Raw genomic sequence first — 27702 nt, 5'->3', positions numbered from 1 at the left:
CCCGAATAACTGTGTTTGCAGATGCACACCACTATGCCCAGCTAATTTTTGTATTTTTAGTATAGACAGGGTTTCACCATGTTGTTCAGGCTGGTCTCGAACTCCTGACATCAAATAATATGCCTGCCTCGGCCTCCCAAAGTGCTGGGATTACAGATGCGAGCCACCACATCCATTCAAAATTTAAAGTGATTTGTATTATATTGTGAAAACATTGGATTGCTTTCTCCCACCTTACCGGAATGTGTTTATGCACAGAGCATCTATCCGAGTTCTATGGGAAAAAGCAATCTAGCACACATACTTCTTACTTGACACACACTGTGCCTGAAACAGCAGTATAGGTTGTTCCTGACTCTATGCTTCCCATGCTCAGAGACTACACAAAGCCCAATGTTTCTGCAACATGTTCTGTGATTACCTCACTGAGGCGTGCTTTCTTTCTCCTCTGAAAACTGACAGCATCTTTGCACCTGCACTGCTGATTTGTTGTTTATCACACGTGGCACGATAATGACTAATGGATATGGGGGTTGGCTGTCTCATTCCTGGCATAGTGGTAGGTTTCTGACATTTACTTTCATATTCACCCAGCAAGATAAGTATATTTAATCTCATTTTTATAGTCAGGAAACAAAAACTCTGGGAGTTTGACTCTCAGAACCCCAATGGTGAGGTACAAAGGGGAGGAACACCATTTTTAATTCCTCGTTTTCTCACTTGAAGGCCAATTCTCCTTTGAGAACTATGAAGGATGAAGGGGGATTTGCTGATAAAGCAGAAGAGAGAGTTCCCAGACAGAGAAAATGTATTGAAAGCGGGAAACTGCAAGTTGGAATCAGGTCTCTAGCAGCATCAAGTGCAAAATGGAACGAAAATATTGACAGGGCTCAGGCCAGGGCAGTCTCTGCACCACATTGAGAAGCACAATCACACAGCCTTATCCAAACTCCTAGTTCCAGTTCTAAATTGATACCCTGCCCAAAAGAAATGGTTCACGGTCCAATCTGCTTGGCACATTGCAACATCATCTACCTGACCTCTGAGAGTCACAGCGAATGGTCTGACATCAAAAGACTGAGAAATCTGCAACAAAGGAAAGTGCTCAACTTTTCAACTCCATGTTCTTGAAAAGAGCTCAAAACGATTCTACTTTCAACACACAGCTATTAATAGACTTGGAAATGCTAGTGTGCCTGAAAATGTAGGAAAGCTGTTGAAATACTATGATTTTTTTATTCCCTTTTGATGTCACCTCTAATACATAGTAATCCTCTGGACAGCTGGGCTGGTTCAGAAAACTAAATCAGAATCTCTGCGCAGTGAGACCTTGGTGAGTCTGTGACTCCTAAATCTGAATCTCAATATTGAACCTGGATTTTCTGGATCATCTCTATCTTATCCCACAGCCCATTATCAATATCACATGGCATTTCAACAAAGACAAAAGAGCTTGCATCAAATTCTGAAATAGCATAACTACTGAAATGTTGTCCAGTTTGGAGGAAAACCTGAAAATATTATGAATAATAATTAGCTATGGTTTTAGTTCTGTGTTTGTCAAATATGTATGCCACTCACAAACACCTTAGCCCCTCACAATTCAGGCTCTGGAGCACAGAACAGCAGCACCAACCAGAGCTTAACAATTGTCAGAAACGGAGAATCTCTGGACTCCGGAACCGCTGGATCACGGTCTGTGTTTTGAAAAGATCTCCGCTGAGTCCTGCACACATGAAAACTAAACAGGCACATTTAATAGATAATGATATACTTCAGTCAAAATTCCACTGTTCTCACATTTTATTTTTACTAAGTGATATATAGGATCTGAACCAGGACAGCATTTTGCTTTTCATTCACAAAGTTGAAGGGTATATACGAAAACAGCCCTGAACGTTAAGCAGTGCTAATTATGGTTGATTATATTTCCAAACAGCAAGGAAGGGTCATCATTTAGGTCCTAATTTTTCTTTTAAAGTGATATTATTACTGTGGTTATTGTCACGCAATTCACAACCAAAGTAACATAAATGTTTTAAAAGTTGAGTGGAGAAGTAACACTGTTTTTATAATTTAAAAATTTGAAGGTTAGTTGCTGAACACAGACTTTTAGAACTAGACACAGGTTAAAACTGTTTTTCAAAGCAGTTTCTATTTCAAAAGGTTTTTTCATTATAGGGCAGAAATCTGAACTCTCTATGGCGCTGTTTCTTACAGCAGTACACACGCAGCTACTTGTAGAAATCTCTGTGTGGGGCAGGCATTGTGCTAAGGGTTTTCCAAGCGTCTGCTCATTTGCTCTAGTTAGCAGCTCTCCGAGGGATGAGGCAATCACTTCCATTTTACAGACAGCAATCTGGGACTTCCAGGCTCTAGGTCATCAAACTCAGAAATCATAAAACTAAGACTAGAGCCCAAGTCTCATTCAAACTGAGGTCTCAATCAATAATCTTGGCTTAGCAACTATGCTTCTATGGCCTGCTCGTGGAAAGCTAATCAAAACACAAAAGAGGGCACTGCCCATCCCTCTCCAAGCTGGGTAAGCCTGGCTTCTTAGCATGCTAGAACCAGTTGTGGTAACAGAGACAGAAAACCTGGTTTCTCTTCTAGCCCATAATAGCACTCCTTAGGGTAGGAAGGGTAAAGCACACTATTTATTAATGATTCAGTTCTTTTTTCCCCAAACAATAAGGTAATTGCATTAAGAGATTTCTCAGGAGTCATCTATTTTAAGTTTATAATTCAAAAAAAATCAAAGTCTTTATGATATCTATCTTTATTAAGAAATTATACTGTAATTCTCTAAAAGATTTGAAACAGAAGAACTTAGGTACTTGTATTTATTAAAGTCAAAAGTGGGAAACATTAATGTTCTAGGCCACTGCTCATTTAAGCTTGGATAGCATGTGCCAACAGGAAGGAACCCAAGCAATAAAATGTCACATTTGTTGGAGGACTATTGGATGGCACAAAATTACCTTATTCTCCTAACCAGTCCTCCATGAAATTGTGCAAACCTTCAGAAGGAAGAAAAAAATTAGATCTTCATGGCTTTGAGAGAAACTCTAAATAAGATATCAAAAAGGCACAATTAGAACACCAGGTTTGCAAATCGGCTGATTTCAGGAATCAGTGAGAATTAACAAGCATTATTTGAGAATCACTAAAATGGAGTTGTCACAATGGCCCTTTAGAAAGCAGTGTGTTTTTAAATGAGAAATATATTTAACAGTGTTAATTTAGTCTTTTTTTTATTGTTACCAGCATTAAGGGCCACACACAAAAAGAAGGAAGTGTGATTACAAAAAATGGGTATTTCATAGTTTGTGAAATAAATTTTAATCCATAAAAGAGTTTTTGTCCATTGCCTACAACTTAAATTATTTATAGGAAATATATTTTTCAATAAAATGAGGTTAATTTGCAGAAATTTGAAACAAGAGAAATATTACACCAGAGCTGCAGAGTTCATCTCTGCCCTAAGAATGGTACGGATGGGATAATTATTTTTCCTACTGGTCCCATCTTTAGAGATCAGGGATGTTTTCTTTTTCTCTGTTACACCTTCAAGTGGAAAATTTTATAAAATCTTAGAGTAAAATATTACATTTTATCTATAGCCATCACCATTTCATAAATTATAAAAATGTTCTGTATTTCAAATATGTATTCTTCGAAATAGTTTTTTTTTTTTTTAACTTTATTGAATTTCTGGTATTGACTTAACCCAAATTAAAATATTACTCTAGAATGCTATTTCTAGAATTTGTGAAGAAATCTGACAGGCTTAATTCTAGGCAAAAGGATAGCCAATGGCTTCTCAGAGTTGCAAGGGCACCTGCTGGTGAGTCCATCCCTTTCGTGAGGAAGGAGAAGGGAGGGCAGGGAATAATTCCTAGGGTCTATGCTCCTGGTAGTGAATCAGAGAGTCCAGCTTCCCCTTCACAGAATGCCACCTCTGTTGCTCCTGGAGGTTAATTCTGATATCAAAGATCCTTCCTTCAGTGTCTGCTAGAGATGGTGTTTTTCAGAGGTACAGGAGGGAAAATCACACCTGACTGAAACCTCCACAAGACACAGCCTACTGGTTTCACTCTGTAGGGTTGCAGCATCTTTCCCAGCAATTCCTTCACTGCCCAGTGGCTTAAACCATCCCTGGCCACCAGCTGAGAGAAAAGGTGGAGATTGGAAATCAGCTCCACGTAGACATCGTGGAGAAGGTACCTAATTCACCCAGGTGAAAATAAAAATATCTGGGATAATGCATGTTAACAAAAGCCACCAATCAAGTTAGAAATTCTCCACATAGTAGAACTAGTTGGTATTAGAAAATTTTTCATTATTTGCCTATTGAGTTTCAGGGTGGAGGTAACTAGGTTTTGGGGTAGTCTGGGGTGGCCAGTTTTCTTTACCTACCTAAGACTTCAGTGGGTCACAGTTGCATATACAACCCTGACGAGTCACATCTTTATGCACTAGCTTCATGTAACATCAGCCTGTCATCTACGTGTCCTCTTAGAAGCCTGATGATATCCATCATTGTGTTATATCTTGAAATATGCATAACAGGCAAGCATGCTAAGATGATAACATTACTGTAGAGGTAATAACGCTGGAAAGAAACCTGTAAGAGTAGCTGATGGTGACACCACCACACAGTAACAGAGCTGAGTAGAAATTAGAAGTGGCAGCGTGCTTTCCATGTACGCACTGAGGCTGAAGGCTGGTGAGGAAATTCTAGGATGACAGTGGAATGCTCACACACTACTTTCACCTTCCTGTTTTAATAGTCAGCAAAGAAATATGACCTCAACATTTTTAAATAGAGGAGGAAATATACATTGGGGCTATTTCTGTTCAAGTCTCCACCCAGCCTCTTTGCTTGCTGGATGGTTGATTATTTTACTTCTTTGAAGCCTATTTTTCTCATCTATAAAATGGGAATTATAGCATCTCCAAGAAGCAGTAGGGACTATTGTTTACATTTTCCTGTTATATAACAAATACTCAGTGATTCTAGTAGTAAATGTTTTTTAGAAAAAAAAATACACCATTCAAAAAAATTAGAAATGACATTTTCGTTAAAAGAAGGGTTTATGAATAGAGCTACAATATCATGTTAATTATGTCCTTAGACCTTCAGCTGGTATGTAGAGGTTCAAGAAAAAGAGAAATGTGTATACATATGCGTGTCTGTGTGTATGTACATATATTATGTATACTATATATTTATTTTTATAAATATGTATGTATATTTATAAATATTTATTTCCTGTTTATATTATACTTGCTTCCATGAAAATGTGTTGAGATGCATACCTTACAACATGTTCCTGGAATAAAATTACTGACTCCAAATTGAAGATAAAAAATATGGGGCTGGCTGTCATGGCTCAGGCCTGTGTAGTCCCGGTACTTTGGGAGGCCAAGGCAGGAGAATCACTTGAGTTTAGGATTTTGAGCAACATAGGAAGTCCCCGTGTCTACAAAAAATTTTAAAAATTAGCCAGGTCTGGTGGTATGCACCTGTATTCCCAGATACCAGGGAGGCTAAGATGGGAGAATGGCTTGAGTCTAGGAGTTCGAGGCTGCAGTGAGCTATGATAGAACCACTGTACTCCAGACTGGGTGACAGAAGGAGACCCAGTCTTAAATAAAAATATACATATAAAGGAAAATACAAAAAACAAATCTGTCCATTTCAATTCATGACATTGGGACATTGCTGTGTGATCTCCTCCATATTCATAAATCATGTCATTGCTTTTCCAAAACCATTTTTCCCCCAAAGACTTAACTGTTAATATGGAATAGGTCAAGTCCATAGAAACAAAGAAAGATGGAAAGGCCACAGTTGACTAGGGCCAAGGAGGCCAAACCAAATGCTCTGTGGGTCCCTGGCTGGAGCCCTCACCCAGAACAGACATCAGTGGAACAGCCAGAGGAAATCAAACTGAGTCTGAAAATGAGTTAGTAGCACTGGGGCTTCATTAATTTCTTGGTGCCCATCATTACACTATGGTTATGTAAGACGTTAGCCTGAGGAAAGCTGGGTTTAAGATACACGACAACTCTCTGTGCTAGGTCTGCAAATGTTCTGTAAAATGAATTCAAAATCATTACTAATAACATGAGGAGGGAGAAGATGATGCCTCCTTCCTTTATTTTGGGTCAGGTGAGAGAAGGATTGATTTCAAGGGGTCTGTTTCTCAGCATGTTCCGCTATAATTCTCCCTCATTAGGAATTAAATAGAAACCAAGTCACTTATCAATTAAGTGACAAGTTGAGTAAACACTGGATATTTTAATTGACCCTTCAAGGGTCTTTGAAGCTCACTCAGCTTTACTCATTTCTCTAAAGTTTTGTTTTAACTTCAGCCAATTACTGATTAGACTGATTTAATAGTGAAATCGGGCTGGGTTAATGAGAACAAAATACACTAAGGTTAAAAAACTGTCTTCCCAGAGTTTCCCTTGTAAACTTGCCTCAATGTGGGCAAAAGAGTCTCGAGTTATGCTGGTTAATGAAAAATAGAGCTTATGCCTTAAAAAAATCAAAAAGTAACAGATTTTTCTCTTAAAGTAATAAGGCAGGCCTAATCCAAACTTGAAAAAGCATTCTTGCATTTATTATGGCTGATCTTTTCCAGCAAGGGAGACCACACCACCTGTTTGTTTCACTAGTGTAATTTCTGTAGTGTTCTTTCATGTACTTTGCATGCCCCTCTAAGCATGAAGATAATTGGATAGACAGTAGGTGGGCAGTAGGGGATTTCTACGTGGAGGTGAGCAGCTGAACAACTGCCCCAGGGATACAAAGGTACATGAACATAAAGACAGGTATGGGTTCATTGGGGCAAACCGAACAGGGGTGGGAAAAGCCTGGTGGGGAGGAAGCCAGGATAGAGCCAACTAGGCAGCTGTGGACAGCCTGGAAAACGACACTGAGGCTTCCAGGTTCTGTCTTGAGGAGCTGACCCTCAGTCACAGAAGTTAAGACATGGATGTATCTAAATATGTGTTGCGACACATTTTCAATGCATTTATTTTTATTTCCTTTTTCCTTTTCTTCTCTATCCTCCACAAACTCCCTGTTGCAGAAGGGGTTGGCCACATGGTTCTTTTGTGATATAAGTGCATATTTTAAAGAGAGTAAATGTTCCCACAGTGTTCCCAGCCAAGACTCTATAACCTTAATCCTGTTAACCATCAGGTCTTAATTTAGAAACCATAGAGGGAAAACACTGAAATCAAATCAATTTTCTTTCTTCTTGATATTTTTAGAGGTACAAGTTATAGGCTACACCATCAAATCTCTTCAGAAAAAATAACACTTGGCTAGCTTAACCACTGCACATTTCCCTTCTAATTGCAAGAAAAATAATGACTAGACCATGCTATAAAGTGACTAGAAATGGCAACTCTCTATTAAAGTAAGGGATTGATAGGAAGCCAACCTGCATAAAATTAGAAGCTGACTAATAAAAAAAAAATGCCAGTCTCATCTAATGTACATATAGCCTATGAGGTTTAAATTACTAATCCACTGTATGTTTAATATACAGATAATTTTGGCACATGACATCATCCCCTATATTTAGACTGCCTCCGTTGTTGCCATGGCAACCCTGACTTAAAACACAGCTGAGTAGGTAATTTCACTCCAAATTAAATGAAAAGAAGGCTAATCCTATTGTTGTTCTTAACAATTTTCCAAGTAGCTTCTTCTTAGAGTGCCCATGCTTACATGTCCTGTTTTTAAAAATAGATTATCAGGAATATTTGTGTGTGTCTGCACTGACTCCACTCACAGCCACACTCCGCCCTCCTGGCTCTGTTGAATGACCTTGCACTCAGGGAGAGGTCACGCCACCCACAATGCTCCTTGGAGCTGTCCATGCAACTCTGGGATGGGCAAACCTTTTCAACACATACCAATTTGGGTCATTTAATATTTCAAAGACTGTCACGCCAAAATAATAGTCTTTTTAAGGTAAGTCAAACTATGCATTTTTATAGGCCTATAATTATTCACTTATACTTCACATAATTCTGTGTTCTGTTTTAAATGTGCTCCTGTAGATTTCCATAGTTATTTGGGAGAACCATCTCTTTCTTTTCAGCTTCCACTGAAGAGTCATTGAAAGCTGAGAGTTCTGCTTAAAGGTAGCCCTTATGGCTGTGTCAAGATATTTCTTTTGACTATTATGATAAACACCAAATGTCACACACACACAAAACCTTCTGTTGACCCAGCACATGTGCCAAATTGCTTTTTCATCTCCATCATGACAGTTAAACTGTTCAAGGCTTCATAATCCAGCCTGCAATCCTGAAAGAGAGAAACTATACTTCTCTGACAGGGCACTGAAGCTCAAACCTGGACTACACTGACTGGGGGGCTATGCGTGAGAGTAGAAAGTGTCCCAGAGTCAGAGACCTTGAACCTGAGCTCTGAAAGGGTTCCATCAGCTTTGCCATCTGCACATCTGAGATTTATTTTTAAATCTACATGTCTCAGCCTGCACATATCTCAGGTGTACTTTTAAATCTATAATAATAGATAACGTAATAATGGTAGATAACTGTAACAATAGTGACTCTGCAGGGCTTTTGCACCAAGCAAACAGGACAACATAAGTCATCCTAAGGACACAAGTGTAAATATAACTCTATCCCTGACTATTTGAAGAGAGCAGCTAAGCTAACAGGCAACAGAGTTTATCAGTCATGAAGGCACACAGGGTCAGAGTTCCCACTGAGAACTTTCCCACCAACTTCCCTGGCAAATACCCAGAGAGATTCCAGAGACCTAGAAGATGTCTTCCAGTCTGGATCCAGGCACCAAGAAGACAGGGGCAATCCCCCTGGCTAGCCGTGCTCGTGTTCTCTCTATCACAAGGATGATCAGTTGTTGGCATAACATGCTATAGTGGTCCCACCAACCTTTCAGACAGAACACACTTGTCATCAGTCATGATCTGCACTTTCTGACATAAACTCAGTTTTTTTGCCAAAAGCTGCCACTGGTCATGGGTTCTAGAATCACTAACAAATCGTCCTCACTTTCTTCTACCTCTCTCCCAACCTGACATTTTACCAGCAAGGCCCTCAGTCAATGCCCAATGCATCTAGACTCTCCTAAAAATAAGGCCATTAACATTAAGCATATAAATTCTGAGAATCACCCCCTAAGTAGTTTACACTTCAACGATTTTCTGAAAACCACAATAGTGTAATTCTAAAGCTAGTAAGTGTTTAGATCACTTGAATATCTTTAAATGAGTAGCAGAGAATAGCCACTCAACAGATGTTTGATAAATTCATTTTTTAAATATTTTTTAACCACAACCTCTCTTTTTACAAATAGACCCATCTAAGGTCACAAGGCCTTCTATTGGCAGAACCTGTGGTAGAATTTAGGTTCTCCAGCTCTCAGCTCAGCTTTTGTTTCCATGAACTCTGATGTTAGACATAGTGAGACAGGTACTAGTTTAAACAAATTCCTGAGTGTTTAAAGTTAAAATTGCACAATTACATTAAGCAGATGTGTCCTGGCTAATCTAAAAGTGTCATTCAGCATGAATACAATTGAAAGAAAAGGTGACTGAAGTAGAATCTGTTTAGTGTTTTCCTCTCTCTTATTTGGAGTAACAGTTAACACAAGCACAGTAAACCCAGCAAGGAAAGGACTTCTCTGTGAATAGGAGCCCTCCACATTGAGCCTCGTGTTTTGAGAAACAAAGTACAATCCAATTCAATTCCAATAATGAGTTTAAAACAGGCGGTCATATTTACAATATGCTTCACGTTTGACATTTTTATCCCTTAGCCTTTTCACTGAAACGCAAACTGTAACCTGCGAACATGTTCACAGTCACTCATTCCATATTCTCCTCTTCCTACACATAGATGGCCAAGATTTTCTCTGGGTCTACTTGAGTTTCACCACACATATTCTTGTTAGTCATATTTCAAGATCTAAAACAGACAACTGAAGCAGTTTTGAAGTGTTAAGAATTTAAATAATAGAAACAACCACAACACAATTTAACATGCAACAAATGACTTAGTTCGAGATAGAATTTAATGCTTTACACAGCTATGCTTTTAATTCTCTCTTTGAAATTGCACTCATGGACACAAACAAAACTGTTCCTGCAATCAAGACCATCACACCAAAAGAGGCTGTACTTCATAAGATCTTGCTTTCCTTTGCCTCCACTAGGGTACACACCAGAGAGTTGACCATCCTGTGATTAATTGTATACATAGATTGGACTTGGTTCTGTGTTAAGTGGATTTGCCTTTGAGGATCGTGTAGCCACAGACACTTCCCATACGTGGCCACTCGATGTGGTACACGGCCTTCACGAAGAAAAAGAAATGTACAATCCCATAACTGCAGCAGTCTCTCTATGCTCGGTAACGTGAGATAAAAGAGAATACACAATCTAAAACTATCTATTCACAGTGAAACAGCTCCAGACCAAACCCAAAACTAACTCGCCTTACTTAGTTGCCTTAAAAGAGTCCAAAAAAGAGAGCGCCGTAAGTTCAAGCACACAGATCACTTCCCAAACTCCAAGCACCAGCACAAAGTCAGCTTAGAAACTTTGAAATGAGTCATACTAAAGGTAACTTTTTCAGAGCCAAAAAAGCAAGGCATAAAAGGAATACTCACGCTTGCCAATGAACAACCAGAGACAAGCGATTCTCGAAGCTCGAAGCTAGTTGAGGGAAAACACACCTGCACCCTGTGTGCCATCTCTTCCCAGGACTTACCATATGGATGGAGCTTCTGTGCCACTGATCTCTAAGAAATCGTATCCTTCTTCCAGCTGAAAGTCAGTGAAGACCAGAGCAATGGTGTCCCCGGGCTCTGCGAGAATGGTCCAGGTGCAGTCAGCATTGTTCTCGTACTCTGAAGGGAAGTGCGGGCTGGAGATGGAGCTGCCGGTCCCACGTAAGGTTCCTCCGCAGGCTCCCTCAGCTGCAGGGACAGAAGCAGAAGGAAGGCATCACATCTCAGGATGGTTTTCATACACGAGTATGTCCACAAAGTGTCACTCTTGATCAGCAACAAATATTTTCTGAACCCCAAATTGAGACACTCCATCTGAAAAAGAATCTCTTTTGATATGTTAATGAGTTCTATGAAAGGCTTACGAAAGTCTACCATTTAAATTGTATTACTAATTGAATGGCCATTGTGGGAAAGATGGAAATGGTGGCTTTTCTAAAATGTGGAATGTGTAGTTGACATTGACAGGCAGCCTGACAAGATTTTCAAAGATTTTCTCTGAATCCCGGAAGACGGAGCTATATAAACTATGTTTTCAGACTTAAAAACATGTGGCCATTTTTTATTAATTCATAGATTCCTGTCTTTGAGAATACTGTTCCCTTAAAAGAAATGGTTGCCCTAATTTTATTTTCTATAGAGTTGGCATTAATTTGGGTTTTGAATTTCAGATAGCGATTGAGTAACACAACAGAGGCACATCACCTCCTAAAACTGTTCTTAGTAGAAAACAGGTGCATGAGACATAAATTGGAATATACTGGAAGAGTGAGAAGTAAGAGCCCAGTAAAGATAAAAGTGCATTTAAAATACAAACTGACATTGTAAAAATTATTGGTTAGAAGAGAAATAGACCTTGCAAAGTTTGCTACAGAGTAAAAAAGTTTCTGTTACATTTATATCATCTATTACAAAATATTAGGTACATATTATGTACATATTAATATTATGTACATATTAAACTATATGTGTGTATAGATATATGAAAAAGAAGCATTTTAAAATAACATGTTTCAAAGCATTTTTAAAAATTTGTTCCTTTCCTCCTTTCTTTCTTTTCTCTTTTTCCTTCTTCTTCTTTCTTTCCTCAAATACTACCTATCCAGAATGTATATTTAACAGTCATTGATTCTGATACTGCAGTGTGGATGATATGTAAAAGTCAGCCTGTTACCAAGAGTGGGGAGTTTGCCTTAGGCAGAGCTTGTATGACCAGCTCTGAGATCTCACAAAGTGCATATAATTGACCGTACACCCCCTCTCTCCACCAAAATTATGGCAAAGTGGGAGGAGCTGACATCCTTTTATTGACTCTCCTCAAGTTGCAAATTCCAGTATTTCTTTCATCTTTCAGGGATGTGCTTTTTATTTTGGCAGGACCTAAGCATCCCAAAAATGTTCAAATAGACCACACCTTGTTGGCAACAGTGAGGAGGTGATACAGATCCCTTCAGATTAGCTGGCTTCAGTTTACTCAGAAGAATGCCAGGGGCACAGGGGAGTCGAGAGCACACTGTTTTAATTCCTAGAGTTTGGAGGATTGCATTTTCCATCCTTCCTATGGGATGCTAGCCTAGTCTACACACCAGGTGTCCTCATGCTGCTTATGTCAACTAATGCTAATGGCACCTATAGACTGGATGTCTTTGAGAGGTTCACTTGGGGGAAAATCGTTCCCTTCAAATATCAGTGAAATCAAGACTGCGTGAGGGATGGGTGTTCTTGTGTTTTAGTAGCTGGTCAGTTCGGCATGCCCACCCAAAGCACGTGGCGCTGTGGAAAGGGCTGCCCATATTTTGTAGGAGATCTCAGTACACTCATTTTCGAGATCCAAAATTTACTTGAAAATGAATAATTATTAAGTGTGGGGATTATAAAAATAATCCTATCATGGTAATGTTTTCTTTTAAAAGTGTAAAACTGAACACAAATAAAAATAACTGTATGCATACTGCAATTTGAAAACTGTGAAAATAGTTCCGGTGGCCACAACCAAATGTCTCTCCTGCCCCCCACCCTCCAGGGGCACCTTTGTGCAAACACATACACATCCCTGGTCAACTCAGAACCAGCTCCACATTGCCCCACTGGCCACAGTTTTTATTATACTCTTGAGAACAGCTCTTAGGAATGTGATCATACATATACATTTCCTAGTTAAAATTGCATTTTTGAAAATAGAGACAAATCAGTAACAAATAAAAATGAGAGGAAGCACATAGTCCAATAATGAGGAAAAATATAGTGGCTACTACTGAGATTCAGACATTGTGCAGAATTCAGCTCTGAGGCCCTTGGGTTGGGATAATGGTGAATCAGATTAGCAACTAAAAATGAGACATACTTTGTGTTTTTTTCTTTAAACTGAAATATAATTATCCTCTTCATAAAGGGATGAGGTAAACAAAACTAGAGACAGATATTTACATTTATCATTGATTAAATACTTCTATGTAAACATGTCACAGGTGTATATAAATCTGTTTTCATGTATGAATATATCATATATACTTTTGGTCATTAAAACAATATAATTTTATTTAATATTTAGATTTTATTCTTTTCTTTGAGTTCATTATATACTATAAAAGTTAAGTCATCTCAATGTAAGAGAAAGAGTTCTATCACCTTTATTATATAAAAAGATAAAATATCATAGATGTGTGAAATTAAAAGAAAAGTTATCAAAGTCCAAGTAACCAAAATGATGTAGTTTAAAGATTAATGAAATGTATTAATTGAAATCCAACTGCTGAAACTACATACATTCTTTATAATTCACCTTGTTAGCAAGCAATCCCCCCTTTCGAAGTTTTAGAAGGCAAAAACAAAAAAAGAAAAAAATTCTGACATCAAATGCTTATGAATTTTTGCCATAGCAACCTATGAGCTGAAGCATTATTATTTAAAAAGCTATGAAATAGTTTTATTTATGTGCATAGTATAGAATAAACATAGAATACAAGTGTATAGAATAAGAAGCTTAACTGGATTCTCCTGGGAAAGCATCTCAGTAACCTTGACCAGAGGCGAATTTAAACCCATCTGACAGGAGTATTTACAGGCAGCCAACATAAACAGGGACACCAGCCATAGCTCCAGGGCAGGGTCCTGGGTCCCCACCCTGTAGCCATTAGCCCTCTGGTTTCTCCACTGCTGGAAGGTTCGATGACCTGCAGGCAGTATCTGGGGAGTTTGTGGGGCTCCAGGCAGTGGATATGTGTTAACTGGTATAAGAGTGTTTTATTATTTTAACGGCTGACAGAACTGTACTGCTGCCCACTCCTGAGTACCAGCGCTGATCAAATGAGGACCTCACAGTCCTGCAGCTTCCTTCTATTTAAAATGGCAGTGGTTGAGTTGGATAATCTCCAAGGTTACATCTATGTCTAATATTTGGATCCCCTGAGTCTAAGACCTTAGACACTTAGTATTTACATTTTCCTAAAACTTCACTTGATGAATGAGTGGATCAAATGAGGACCTCACAGTCCTGCAGCTTCCTTCTATTTAAAATGGCAGTGGTTGAGTTGGATAATCTCCAAGGTTACATCTATGTCTAATATTTGGATCCCCTGAGTCTAAGATCTTAGACACTTAGTATTTACATTTTCCTAAAACTTCACTTGATGAATGAGTGGATCATGGAGACCCTTACTTCACTGGACCAGCAGGAGTACTGTGCTCACCGAATCCAGGTAAGACCAGAACATCTACAGCAGACAGGTGTTGCAATTTTACGGTAACTTGGTTGGGAAAGGATTAGATGACATAAAGAAGGCAAAAAAGAAAAGTCAATAAAAATAAAGAAAAAGAGAAATTAAAATAAGGTAGCAGAGAGGAAAAACAATTCTCCCAAACCTCCAGTCACTATTGCATTTTCTTCAGTAGATATTTTAATGCCCATAGAACATTTCAGAATGAGTTAAAGTTAGAATCATCCCAGGATAAATAATATATGCAAGATGTATTAGAATTCTTTGCATAGCACTCCACATAAAATATTGCAGAATTCTATTAAGATAATCGAGTTGATAACTTGAATACTATGTACATAACACTAACAAAAAGAGTTCATGCAATTACTCATTGGAAAAAAATGCTTAAATCACAGAAAAATCTTTAGTATAGACGGAGGCAAAATTAGTGTTGGTGCGTGTGTGTGTGTGTCTGCATGTAAGCCTGTGTGTTTGTGTGTACTTGTGTATGTATATTTATGTGTTTGTGTGTATATGTGTGAGTGTAATATGTGTCTTTTGTATGTGTGTATGTGCATATGTGTTAGTGTTTGTGTGTGTTTTTGTGAATTAACAAAACTTTAATTCTTAATTTCTTCACTATTTTTATAAGGGATTTTATTTTATAAACAGCAACGTTTTATACATATGTAAACATAATAGCATTTGAGGAAGGGCCACATAATTACTATCTTTGATGAGCAAAAGGTTTTTAAAAATAAATCAGTTTGTTCTACTTTTAGGTTTATGCAGCTCTACATGGTGATCCATTTCAGAAATAATGCAACAGAGGAAACAGTTTTCAAAGCACATTTGGATTAAGAAAAATTAATTTCTTAATTTTTGATATAATATTTACTTGTGAACTTATCTTCCACTTTGGTTGATAACGATATTAAATTTCTTCAACATATCACTAAAGTACAGAGACTCTGCTGACAGAAATGGAAACCTTTATCCCTATAGTGTAGACGTGTTGTAAGGACCCAAATTTAGTGTATAATTAAATGTACATCGTAAATGATGACTGAAGAGGCATTTTTAACAAAGTATATTGGAATAACTGAACAGGAATTTTAAAAACATCAATTTAAATATTTCCTCATACAAAATACCTGTTGCATAAATTAAAATGTTTGAATGCACGAAATAATGGGTGACTTGCCACAATAAGATAAAACATATGGTTTCTAATTAAACATTAGCTCAACTAACAGAAATTGTGAACTTTAGTGAAGCAAAAGTAACTTTATAAGTAAACCAGTCTACGTTTACGTTTTTCAAAATAAATGTATAAAAATTAAAATAACACAATAAAAATATTTCAGCAACATAGAGGATATTATTTATACTTATTTTATTGTATTTTAAAAACAAGATGCAAAGAGATACATGGAAAAAAGATTCTAAAAGCCAATTTAAATAAGAATGAATTCCAGAATAAATTAAAAACAAACATAGGCTGAGTTTCAACCTTTCTTATTATGATAGGCATTTAAATTAAAACACTACGGAAATACCATCTAATATACATTAAAAAGCTAAATTTTGAAAATACATAAAAAATAAGAGTAAGATTGATATATTTGTATGTTACTAATATTAACATGCATTAACGTAATGCTTCAGGCAATTTATCAACACACGAGTGACAATGAGAGGGCTCATTTTCCCTGGCCAATTATCCAGTTTGGGGTCTGATGCTTACTGAGTACATTTTAGGTGTCTAATATGGTTTAACAAGGTCATTATGTGAACTATTTCGTCTAATCACTTCAAAATTGTGTGATAAAGTGGTTGTGTTTGTTCCTATTTCACAGCTACCAAAAGAGATGTTTTTTTAAAAAATTTTTTTAGAAAATAGAAAGTCCATCAACTGGAAAACATTAGGAGACTCAGAAAATATCAACTAAATAAAATTAAAATTAATCAGCACAAACATTCTGTTGCAAAACAGAACAAAAGGGTATAATGTCTGCCCTGTGAAAAAGCAGGACAAATCGGTCCACACTAAGATATATACATATGTGTATTTCTACTTAAGTATAAAGACTAAGAAATACAGACTTTTAAATATAATTGTGGCATTGTAGTAATATAATTGTTATGAGAGATTTAAAAAAATCCTTTGATGTTTTGTCAAGAAATAGTTTAACACCTAGAAATCTCCTGATAACATTCATGAATAATGAATCTTTTGAATTCTTAATCATTGTAGATACAGAACATATAATGTGTTTCTGACAGAGTGTATCAACAAACTACATATTTAAAATATATTAGAGATGCTCTTGTTTTTGTTTTAAAATAAATTCTGCCATGAACCGTTTTGGAAAGGAAAGCCTAATTCATAGTAGAAAAATAATTGCCTAATTTATCTATTAAATATCTGGATTTTGTGTTATATTTAGTAACAAGGAAGACATAAAAATGAAGTAGTATTCATAGCAACATATAATTTGCTATTATAAACAAAACATTTGTTTGGGATTTTCCTTCTTTCCTTCAGTTTACCATTCTACAATATATTTTAGATTTTAATAGATTTGTGTATTAAGTGGGTACTTACTTAAAATTATTCAGCTGATCAGGTTTCTAGCTGACCTGGATGAGATTGGAGACATTGTTCCTTTTTGTTGTTGTTGTTGAGATGGAGTCTCACGCTGTCGCCCAGGCTGGAGTGCAGTGGCACGATTTTGGCTCACTGTACCTTCTCCCTCCTGGGTTCAAGTGATCCTCCTGCCTCAGCTTCCCAAGTAGCTGAGATTACAGGCGCTCACCACCATACCCTGTTAATTTTTTGTAATTTTAGTAGAGATGGGGTTTTTACCATGATGGTCAGGCTGGTCTCGAACTCATGACCTCATGATCTGCGCGCCTTGGCATCCCAGAGTGCTGGGATTACAGGCATGAGCCACAGTGCCCGGCCCAGGAGAATATTGTTCTAAGTGAAATAACTCAGAAATGGAAAACCAAATGTCATATGTTCTCACTGATATGTGGGAGCTAAGCTATGAGGATACAAAGGCATAAGAAGGATTACAATGAGCTTTTGGGACTCGGGGGGAAAAGTGGGAGGGAGGTGATGATAAAAGACAACATATATGGTGCAGTGTATACTGCTCAGGTGATAGGTGCACCAACATCTCAGAAATCACCACTGGAGAACTTATTCATGTAATCAAATATCACCTGTTACCCAATACTTAAGGAAAATAAAATAATAACAAAGTTTCAAACCTATAGACATTTATTGTAATTGCAGAAAATAAAATGCAGGGTCAGGTCTGACTCCTTGAATAGAGACAGGTGGCCAGGTGGTCACCACGCCCTCTGCAACCAGTTAGGTACAAAGTGCTTTACAGGGTCATAGCCTCAACCTGGTGGCTGATAATCAACACTGAATTATTTCCGGTTTCAAATCATGCAGTGAGACACTTGCCTTTCTCAATGAATTGGCTCATTCTTTGATTATTTTCTTAATTGTGTTTTATTGTCTGAGGACATTCCACATGGGATTATGATGGTGGCAGTCACAAACTCACTCTCAATTGAGAGAACACAGGGTGTCTCCCACGGATACTGTATGTGGTGCTTTGTTCCTACCTCAAACAACAGAAGAACTTTCAAGCCTCCCTCATTTGATTTGTTTCAGCTAAATATTTGGAAGCGAGTTGTTGTCTACAAGCAAACACTAACATTAGAATAAACAGTGTCAAAATCTCATTTTCACTTTGCATTAATAGACCCAGGACTGCTAGCATAAGCGCTGCCTCTTAATTCTCTGGTCCCCATGAACAGAAGCCAGCTGCCAAAATCACTGGGAATTGGCTTAGAACTTGACTTTGCAGAACCATGCATTTATGTTAATTAATTTATTCATTCAATACATACGAAAACCAATTCTCTACTGGAATGAGCAGGGAAGGCTTTTCTGAAAATACAATATTTAGGCCAGATTTCAAGGAAAGGAATTACTCAAGGAATGAGCTAGAGGAAGAGCATTCCCAACAGATGGAACAGAAAGAACCATGGCCCAGAGGAAGATCTGACATTCATATATCGACCACAAATGATTATATACGGCAAATTCCCCATGACGTTTTTGGGTGCATTCTCATGCAGTTGCTGAGATTTCTTGGGTAGAAATATACCAAATTTGTGTGCAGGAGGAAGTCTCATTCACAAACAGGATCTTGACTCAGAAATAAACAAAAAATCAAAAGCATTTGAGAGGCTGAGGCAGATGGATCACCTGAGGCCAGGAGTTCAAGAGCAGCCTGGCCAACATAGTGAAACCCGATTTCTACTTAACATACAAAAATTAGCTGGGTGTGGTGGCATGTGCCTGTAATTCCAGCCCTCAGGAGGCTGAGGCAGGAGAATCACTTGAACTTGGGAGGTAGAAGTTTCAGTGAGCCCAAGATCACCCCACTGCACTCAGCCTGGGTGACAGAGTGAGACTCTGTCTCAAAAAAGAAATACACAAAGACAATATTCTCAGGATATTAGTTTTATTTAGAGTTGGTCCTTCCCTTTGTCAAATCCATGGGTAAGCAAGAGAGGGAACAACACTAGTCTATGTCCTTTTCCTTTTAATCCGCTCATGTAGATAGCAATATCACAATATCTGATTTCTATAAAAGGAAGTCCAGAATGGAATCAGAAGCAACTCACCACTAATTATCATGGCTTATATCACCATTCATGTTTCTTTTGTGACCTAGAGAACCCAAGACTTTTAGTTTGTCTCAGTATAATCAAGCACTAATGCCCAATGGTAATAGAACATGCCTTCTGTGTATTTTCTATTCAAAGTTGTAAACCACTCATATCACCACTCAAAATGAAACCAGAGCTTACCAAACCCTGAAAGACATTATGTGAACCAGACTCTCGGCTTCTCCTATTCTTTATCCTTCACCTGCTTTGGCTCCTCTCTTCCCTGGCTCCCATTTCCTCGTTTTCTCACTGGATGTAGCCACAGTGCTTCCTTCGGCCAGGGCACCTATGTTCCTGCCCCAACGCCTTTGCACTGACCACCCTGCCTGAGAAGTGACATCTCCTCAACTGACTTCAGAGCCCTTCACAAGGCACTTTCCTGCCCACCTTGTCTGACCACCATATTTAAAATAGCACTCACCCAGATTACTTCCCGCCTTTCCATCCTGTGTGTTTTACTTCTCGGAGCTTGCTGACTGCAAAGCAATGGCATGCAAGCTTTATGAGCCTGTTCTTGCACTCCTGCGCACCTGTTCCTAGGAGCCAGCCTGATACTCAGGAAGCATTCTTTCTTCCTCTTTGCTTTCTTCATGCAATGAATGAAAAGTGAATGACTCTGGCTTTCCTATAGTCACAAACAAGCCTCCATTCAGTTGTCTTTAGCAAGTGTTGGGACAATGACAAAAACGTATTTAGGGGGCTATGTATGGCATCAAACCATATCCTCTCCAAGAATAGAAGAAGAAAAGTTAGTTATAGAGCTATGTGGCTTTTTAAAGAATGAGATTTAAAAAATAGTCTGTAAGAACTTACAGTAAAATTTTAAAAACTCCAGGGAAAAGAAAGAAGTGTGAACCAAGTAACAGCAAAAAAACAAAACAAAACAAACAAACAAACAAAAAAAAAAAAACAGCTTCATGAACTCTTAGAATGATATTTCAGATAAAAATTAATTACCAAGAAAAACGTTTCATAATCATAGTAATCCATAGGGAGCATATTTGCGTGTTGCTTATTTTCAGCAAGCAGGTAAACCACAAGTGCAGGAAGTTTTTTGTTTTTTTTAAACTCAGCTGAGCAGCTTGAAATGAAGTAAAGGCAGGCAGAGAAAACAAAATAGTTACAGCAAAATATTTTAAAAAGATAAATACGAGCAAGTTGCAGTACAGCTGGAAAAATTAGTTCAAGTTTCATCATTAACTTAGATACCACACGTAAAATAGAAAATGTATTAAAATGGGTAATTATCAAAACAAATAATTATTCTGTCCAATTTTTAGGTGACATATTAATGTAATGGAAGCTCCTTTTATTCCATGGATATTAAAAATCTTTAAAATATATCAATGTTTTCAGACAGTAATATAATTGTGTTATATCTAAATAATGTTTTTTTTTTTAATTTGGAATCTGAAATTTGGGGATCTAATTAAATAAATACTTTTTAAAATTTCAGCCCTTCCTTCTTGTTTACACATGATGCAGAGCAAAAATTGAAGTTACTGTTGAAACTTAAATACTTGATTGTAAAAGTTAGTAAACAATGTATGATTCAGTAATTTTTAAACTGTGCTCCTACGACTTCCATCTCAAAGAGTTAATGTTTACAAATAACAAAACAGTCAATGAGTAGGTTTGCTCCCCATACCAAACTCTCATCAGAGTAATTATTTTTAACAATCTGCTTCCTGCCAGGCGCGGTGGCTCACGCCTATAATCCCAGCACTTTGGGAGGCTGAAGCGGGTGGATCACGAGGTCAAGAGATCAAGACCATTCTGGTCAACAAGGTGAAACCCCGTCTCTACTGAAAATAAAAAAAATTAGCTGGGCATGGTGGCGGGTGCCTGTAGTTCCAGCTACTCAGGAGGCTGAGGCAGGAGAATTGCTCGAACCCAGGAGGCGGAGGTTGCAGTGAGCTGAGATTGCGCCATTGCACTCCAGCCTGGGTAACAAGAGTGACACTCCATCTCGAAAAAAATAAATAAATAAATAAAAGAATTTGTTTCCTTTATTATCATAAAATCTTGCATTTGGAAAAAAGGTTGTACAGCTAAAAGATGTTTGAATGCCATTGAGTTAATCCAAGAAGATAAGGCATTTAAGGAAACATGCATGTGAATCTACTTATTACTGTAAGTGGGGAAAATAATTCCCAATGTAAGCAGAAATCAGAGTGAACTGATTTCTATTTCCTCCCAAGGAATTTCAGACTTTAAAAAAGTTTCTTTCTCAACTCTAAAATTGTTATATGCTTTTCCTAGGTATAAATGTTGCTAGAAATCTGTCTATGGACATAACTTAAAATACAGAATAAACATTACTTAGAGGCAAACTGCCATATTTATCATAAAGAAAAATCGAAATAATCTAAATTTTCAGCAGCAGATAAATCATTAAATAAGCTATGATACATTCAAACCATAGGATGATCAAATGTGTTTACGAAACATTCATAATATTCCTTCAGCTAATTTCTATATTATAATGTTACATTTATAAAACGCAGGGTATACAATAGGATGTATAATTCTACCTCAATTTTTATAATTGCATGGGAAAACATCCAGGAAAGAAGTAAGAAATATACTCATATATATAATATTTAGTTTATAATACTAGGGGTTCTTATTCAGAAAGGAAAGGACATGAAGAGCTGGTGGTCAGGACCAGCCCACTTCTACAGGAGTCCACTACTTCAGGGGCCAGAATGAAAGGAATCCAGAGACATGGACCATTCCTGCTCCATCCTCCTCCCTCCTATTCTCATAGAGTCACCCCCACTTACTTCATGCCTGAGGCCATTAAGAGGCTACTCCTGTATATCCTTTGCCTTCCTTTAACTACAATCCCTGAAAAAAACCCTGGTCTCCTGGGTCGCCTTTTATTCCTTCAACCCTGATCACCCTAAAGTTGTACACATCTTATTTTCTGACTCCCTAATCATCATTCTTCCTGTGTTCCTGAATGTCTTCTACTGCTTCCTCGAAAACTGAAAGCCAATCACAAGCAGAATTTCCTACATTTCAACTTTTTTTCTTTGACATATTTTCCTTTCTTTCTTCCTCTGATGGAAATCTGGATGTCTTCTCTGAAGTCATCTCAGTAGCCAGTACAGAGTTATCTGCATCCTTTTTTTCTTACTTTCTGCCAGTGGTTACATCCAATAAAACTGTGGTACGACATTAAAACAAAAAAATTACAATGGAAAAATGGGAACGCAGTCGTCCTTCGGTATTCATCCATTGGGAATTGGTTCTGTGATCCACAATGCTCAAGTCCCTTACATAAAATGCAATTTTATTTGCATATAACTTATACACATCTTCCCATATATTTTGTATCATCTCTAGATTATTTATAATACCGAATATAAATGTCACAGAAATGGTTGTTATAATGTATTATATATGGAATAATGACAAGGAAAAAAGTACATGGCTGGTACAGATGCAGCCATCATATGCCTAGTTATATTGTAGACATAGCAACAATGTAGCATTTCGTAGATTTAAAAATGTGTATTTTTCATTCACAGTTGGTTGAATCTGTGGATGCAAAACCCACCGGTGAAGAGGGCTGACTGTATATGATTTTATGCCATTCTACTCACTAGTCCCTTTATACACTACCCATCAAGCTTTCTCTAATCTTTTTGGCTAGTTATTCTCAGCCATCATACCAGTTTCATTTCACCTTCCAATCCTTGGTACGGTGTCCAGGAATCAGTCTCTCCACCTCTTCCTTACGTTACATTTATTCATCGCCTTGTTAATTTCATCCAGTTTGAACTCTGGATTTATTTTTTATTCTTAACTTTTATTTTTGTTTCAGGGGTACACATGCAGGTTTGTTACTTGCATCAATCTTGTGTTTTGAGGTTTGGAGTATGCATGATCCTTATACCCAGGTAGTGAGCACAGCACCAGATAGATAGGTATTCAACCTTCGCCACCTCCTTCCTCCCCTGCAGTAGGCCTCACTGTCTATGTCATCTGTATGTTGACGGTTTTAAGAGTGTCATTCAGTTCCATAAATCTCTCCTAAATTCCAGCTGTATGTATCCAGCTCCCTAAATGATGTATCCATATGACGTCGAAATAGTAATCCAGACTTTCTAACCTTATAATGGTACTTTCTATCTTTCCATTTTCAAATCTACAACTCTCACAGTCTTCTCCATCTCAATACATGGTAACTCCATTCTTCCAGTGTTGTAGGAGAAGATGTAGGCTGTCATCTGTGACTCTTCTATGTCTCTCCTATGCCACAACACTGTGAGGGGAATTCCATCGGCACCTTCTTTAAACGGCATCCTGAGTTCAAATGTGTCTTGCAATCTCCCCTGCTGCTGTCATCTCTCAAGTAACATCATCTCTCATCTACCTTTTGCAAAGATTTTCTTATTTTCCCCTTATTGCAGATGTGTGAAGTTATATAGCCTTTCCTGTTAACCCAGGGTTCTAAGCACCCTATCTTAACGATTATTCCTATCATGAATTTTCTACCCTGAAAAGCCAGGGGTGGGCAATCACAGTTAAGATCATTTGGTTTCGAAAAATGTCCTTCCTCTCTGGGAAAGCATATGTCTGTTCTCATCAAGTAGCCAGAGTAATCCTTTTAAATGCTGTATCACATGATGCCGTTTCTCTTCTCAAATCCCCCCACTGTGCTCCCACACTGCTCAGCACAGAGGTTCAAGTCTGCAGGCTGATCTACAGGGTGCACTCCTATCCTGTGGAACCCTCTGGGACCTTTCCCCTCTCATATCTTCTGACCATCTCTCCTACAACCCACCAATCGTCCCGTCTGCTCAGGCTACACTCCCCATGCTCTTATTCTTCATTCTCTCACCATACACTCTTGTCTCATGGCCAAACACCTGGTTGTTTCTTCTGTTAGAATCACGTTTCTGATATTCTCATAAGGCTTACTCTGTCACCATCATGAGAGGTCACCATATTCTGCTTTTGCAATATCAGAGGGGTTTCCAGGATATGGGACCTTAGTTGATAAGACCAGGACAGTCCTGCCCAGATGATGACCAGGCAGATGGCCACCATAGCTCTTAATTGCATGTCAGCTTCTTAATGAGAGCATTTTCAAGCACCTACTTCAACAGGATAGATGGCAAAGTTTATCTGTTGCTTCTCATTTGCTTAATTATTTATGTTGTCTATCTCCACCCATTAAAATGATATTTCTTTTAAGATTGGGATTGTTTCTTGTTATGTTCATATTGCAGCCCCAGCAGCTAGAACTAATGTTGACAAATTACAACTCGTGGGTTACCTCCAGCCCAGTATCTGGTTTTATAGATTGTGTTTTACTGAAACACAGCCATGCCTATTTGTTTAGGTGGTGTTGGTGAGGTCTTTTGCTCTGCAAAGACAGAACAGGTTGGCTGAAACAGAGACCATATGACATGAAAACAAAATATTTGCTATCTAATCTTTGATAAAAAAAAAAATGTTTACTTGCATTTATTGATTAGTGTACCTGATACTTTGCAGGTCCTCAATAAATGTTCCTTGGAAGAAAGAATTAACAGACACAAATACTAAAACGACATGTGGAGAAATATTGATGTCTATTGGAAATCAAAGGCAATAAAAGCAACTTTGGGTATCATTTCAATGCCATCAAACTCAGCAAATTAAAAAGAAACACAAGTATCTAAACCTATAGTACTTGTGGTGAACTGCCATAGCATTAGACATTCATTCTGCACATTTGCAAAGCATAAAAAACACTCCTAGAATTTTGTCCTTAGGAAATAATCTAATGGAAGCAACAGAAGCAGTGCTGTATGTGCAGGGACTCTAATTATAGCATTGCGTGTAGACGTGAACTTGGGAAGCAGTGCATTCAATTATACAGAGAAAGATAATAATTTGTATAATATTGCGAATCAAAGTATGTCAATGAACATGGAAATGTGTATGATTTAACACTAGCCTTCTAAAGGAGAATACAAATGTTCTCTGCTCTGTGACTTCAGCCTCTGAGAAGCGTTTTAGGCAGTGAGTTGGCTTCTTTTGGTCCCTGCTCCCCTTCCTTTCTTATTCTTCAAAGACCAGGATGTGATCCTAACAGCAGTTATTGGTACTGACGAGCACCCAGAGCATCTCGTCTAATCTTTACCAGCCTTGTGAGATTAAAAGTAATAGCAGTCCAATTTAACAGATTCAGAACCTGAGGCTTTGCAAGAAAATAGCTTGTCTGAGCTGTGCCAGCTTGTGATGAGGCTGGCGCTAGAATGACAAAGTCCTTGCTGGTAAACACTTCACATTACTGCCCATCATAAAGATGGGCCTTTACCTGGGCATGGATTCATTCTGGCACTAGACAAATTCATCTTTACAGCTCTATAATTTAACACAGTACCTCCATGGGATAAAAGAATGTTAAAAATACTATAAAGTACCCACAAATCTGAAAATAATGGGCAGAGGCACTTGTGATTATTTTTTAAAACTGTTACAAGATTGTATGGGATTAAATAATGTGAATAACATGCTTAGCAGAAAGCCTGTAGCACAGCAAAGATGCAAACCATGTATACAAACCAGGTTTACTACAATCTAAGACTGATTTTTTTGAATACAAAGTTTTGTTTTCAATTTTGCTAAGATTTACACTGGTGTTGTTATTGCAAAGTATGCAAGAAAAGTGCTTAAAATCAAATTGTCTAAAACCACTCAAACAATTTAAAGCTAGGTTTCTTATATAAAAACTGTCTCATTCAATCTTACTTTGTATTTCTTGTCCCAACGTGACAGATCATTTAAGATTCATTTTACAATGTTACTGCTGTAACAGAATTGATAAAAACACAGCTGTGTTTTAAATATCACAGAATTTATAGGCACCCATAAAAAGCATGACTTCTCTTCCTTCTCCTCCCCTCTGGCTGTGTCTTCCCTAGTTTTCCTGCTTTTTCATCACTAGTAGCAGAATGTCTGCTATTAAAAATCCTTAACTGACATTTCATAAAGAACTGGCAGGTACCATATTGCCATTTTCAGTCACATTATGTAAGGCTTAGCAGTTAAAGAAATCCACAGCTTCAGATAGCTCTAAATGAAACAATGAGCACACATTATTTAGCATGTTTTATTGAAGGTGTCACTGCTACCGTCACTGCTACCTTATTTAGTGGCATCTTGGCCCGATGACTATCATTCATTCTTCCAAGAAAACGCAACTGTCCCAAAATACATATAAATCAGTTTGATCTTAAAAAATACTCAAGACAGCTGCTACACCCCATTTTATCTACAACTGTTGGAAAATACTGACAGTGTGTTTTGACACGTTTAGGTGAATACTTATCTCAAATGTGTGTGTTTGCACAGAAACAAGGGTGAAATTTGATTCAGCAACTGGCTTTACTTCCCAATAATGGTTCATGTGCTGTTGCTTTCTATCATTTACTGATCATGCCTCCAAGCAAAACAGAAACAAACAAATGGCAACGAACAACAAAATGTCTCTTCAACTGCCCCAAAGAAGGCTGCAGTTGGAAGGCAAGTCAGAGCTGGCTAAACCACCCACTTCTTTAAGCCTTGGACATGACACCTAACCTCTCAGAGAATTTGCTTCCGTGTCTGGAAAAACTACCCATTAATATTTACCATGAAATTTTGGGATGGGGTCATATAAAATTTCTTATAAAAATTTTAGATGAGATTGTATAAAAGAATGTAAAGTTCACAGCATAACACCTGCCAGAGAAGATTAGTCTAAGTAAAATATTTAGTCATGCGATCTCTCCACTTTTTGCTTTCCTGCTTGAGTAATTCATAGGTATCTAAAAAGATTCCAGTGGATGAAAATAGAAAATAAATGGGAATAATAAACTACTGACCAGCTACCTCTCAGACATTTTGCAATTTCTTCTTGCCTCAATTGGCTGCCTGAGATGACGGAGCCAGGGGCAGAGAAGATGCACCACCCCACAGCTGCACTGAGCCTGCCTCTGAGCATTCTCCAGGTCTCAGACCTCAGCCCAAGGGTGCCAGCTTCCTGGAGGATGAGGCTGTCCAAGGTTTTAGTGAAGGATCTGGGGCTATGAGAAGGAAAGAGGAGAAAAGATGAAGATTAATTCAATCCTCCATCCTAAAAAGGCTTTCGCCAGGGGAGGAAAACTATTTGGGTACCTTTCTCTGCTTTGTCTTCTTCAGGTTTGCCTTACTCTGTAAAGAAAGAGCTTCAACAAAACAGATTTAGCCTTTAAGTAACATGTTAGGAAGACTTTTCAGCCAAACCATCCTCTTTGGGTCAAGGGCTCTCTTGAGCTAAGTTTATGTGTATACATTTTTGTTTCTTTGTTTTTGACATCCATGAGGTTGCTGTAAGTCATGTTTATCAGAGACCAAGAAAAGCAATTTTACTTGGGTACGGCTCATCATCCTGAAAAACACAATCCTAAATGC

General features: G+C 37.9%; 1 protein-coding gene across 1 annotated transcript in view; it reads right to left on the bottom strand.

Moving 5' to 3' along the window:
- Window positions 1-27702, bottom strand: part of CSMD1 (CUB and Sushi multiple domains 1) — a 2129340-nt gene that overhangs the window by 1095932 nt on the left and 1005706 nt on the right. Inside the window, exon 5 of the mRNA XM_064369795.1 lies at window positions 10789-10996. Within this exon, the coding sequence (XP_064225865.1) occupies window positions 10789-10996 (208 nt within the window). The remainder of the gene's footprint in view (window positions 1-10788; window positions 10997-27702) is intronic.

This window comes from Aotus nancymaae, unplaced genomic scaffold, assembly GCF_030222135.1.
Source record: "Aotus nancymaae isolate 86718 unplaced genomic scaffold, 86718_ANA_hifiasm-v0.15.2.pri h1tg000090l, whole genome shotgun sequence".
Classification (NCBI taxonomy): Eukaryota; Metazoa; Chordata; class Mammalia; order Primates; family Aotidae; genus Aotus; species Aotus nancymaae.
The sequence above is the reverse complement of the archived record's forward strand: the minus strand, read 5'-3'. Positions and strand labels throughout refer to the sequence as shown.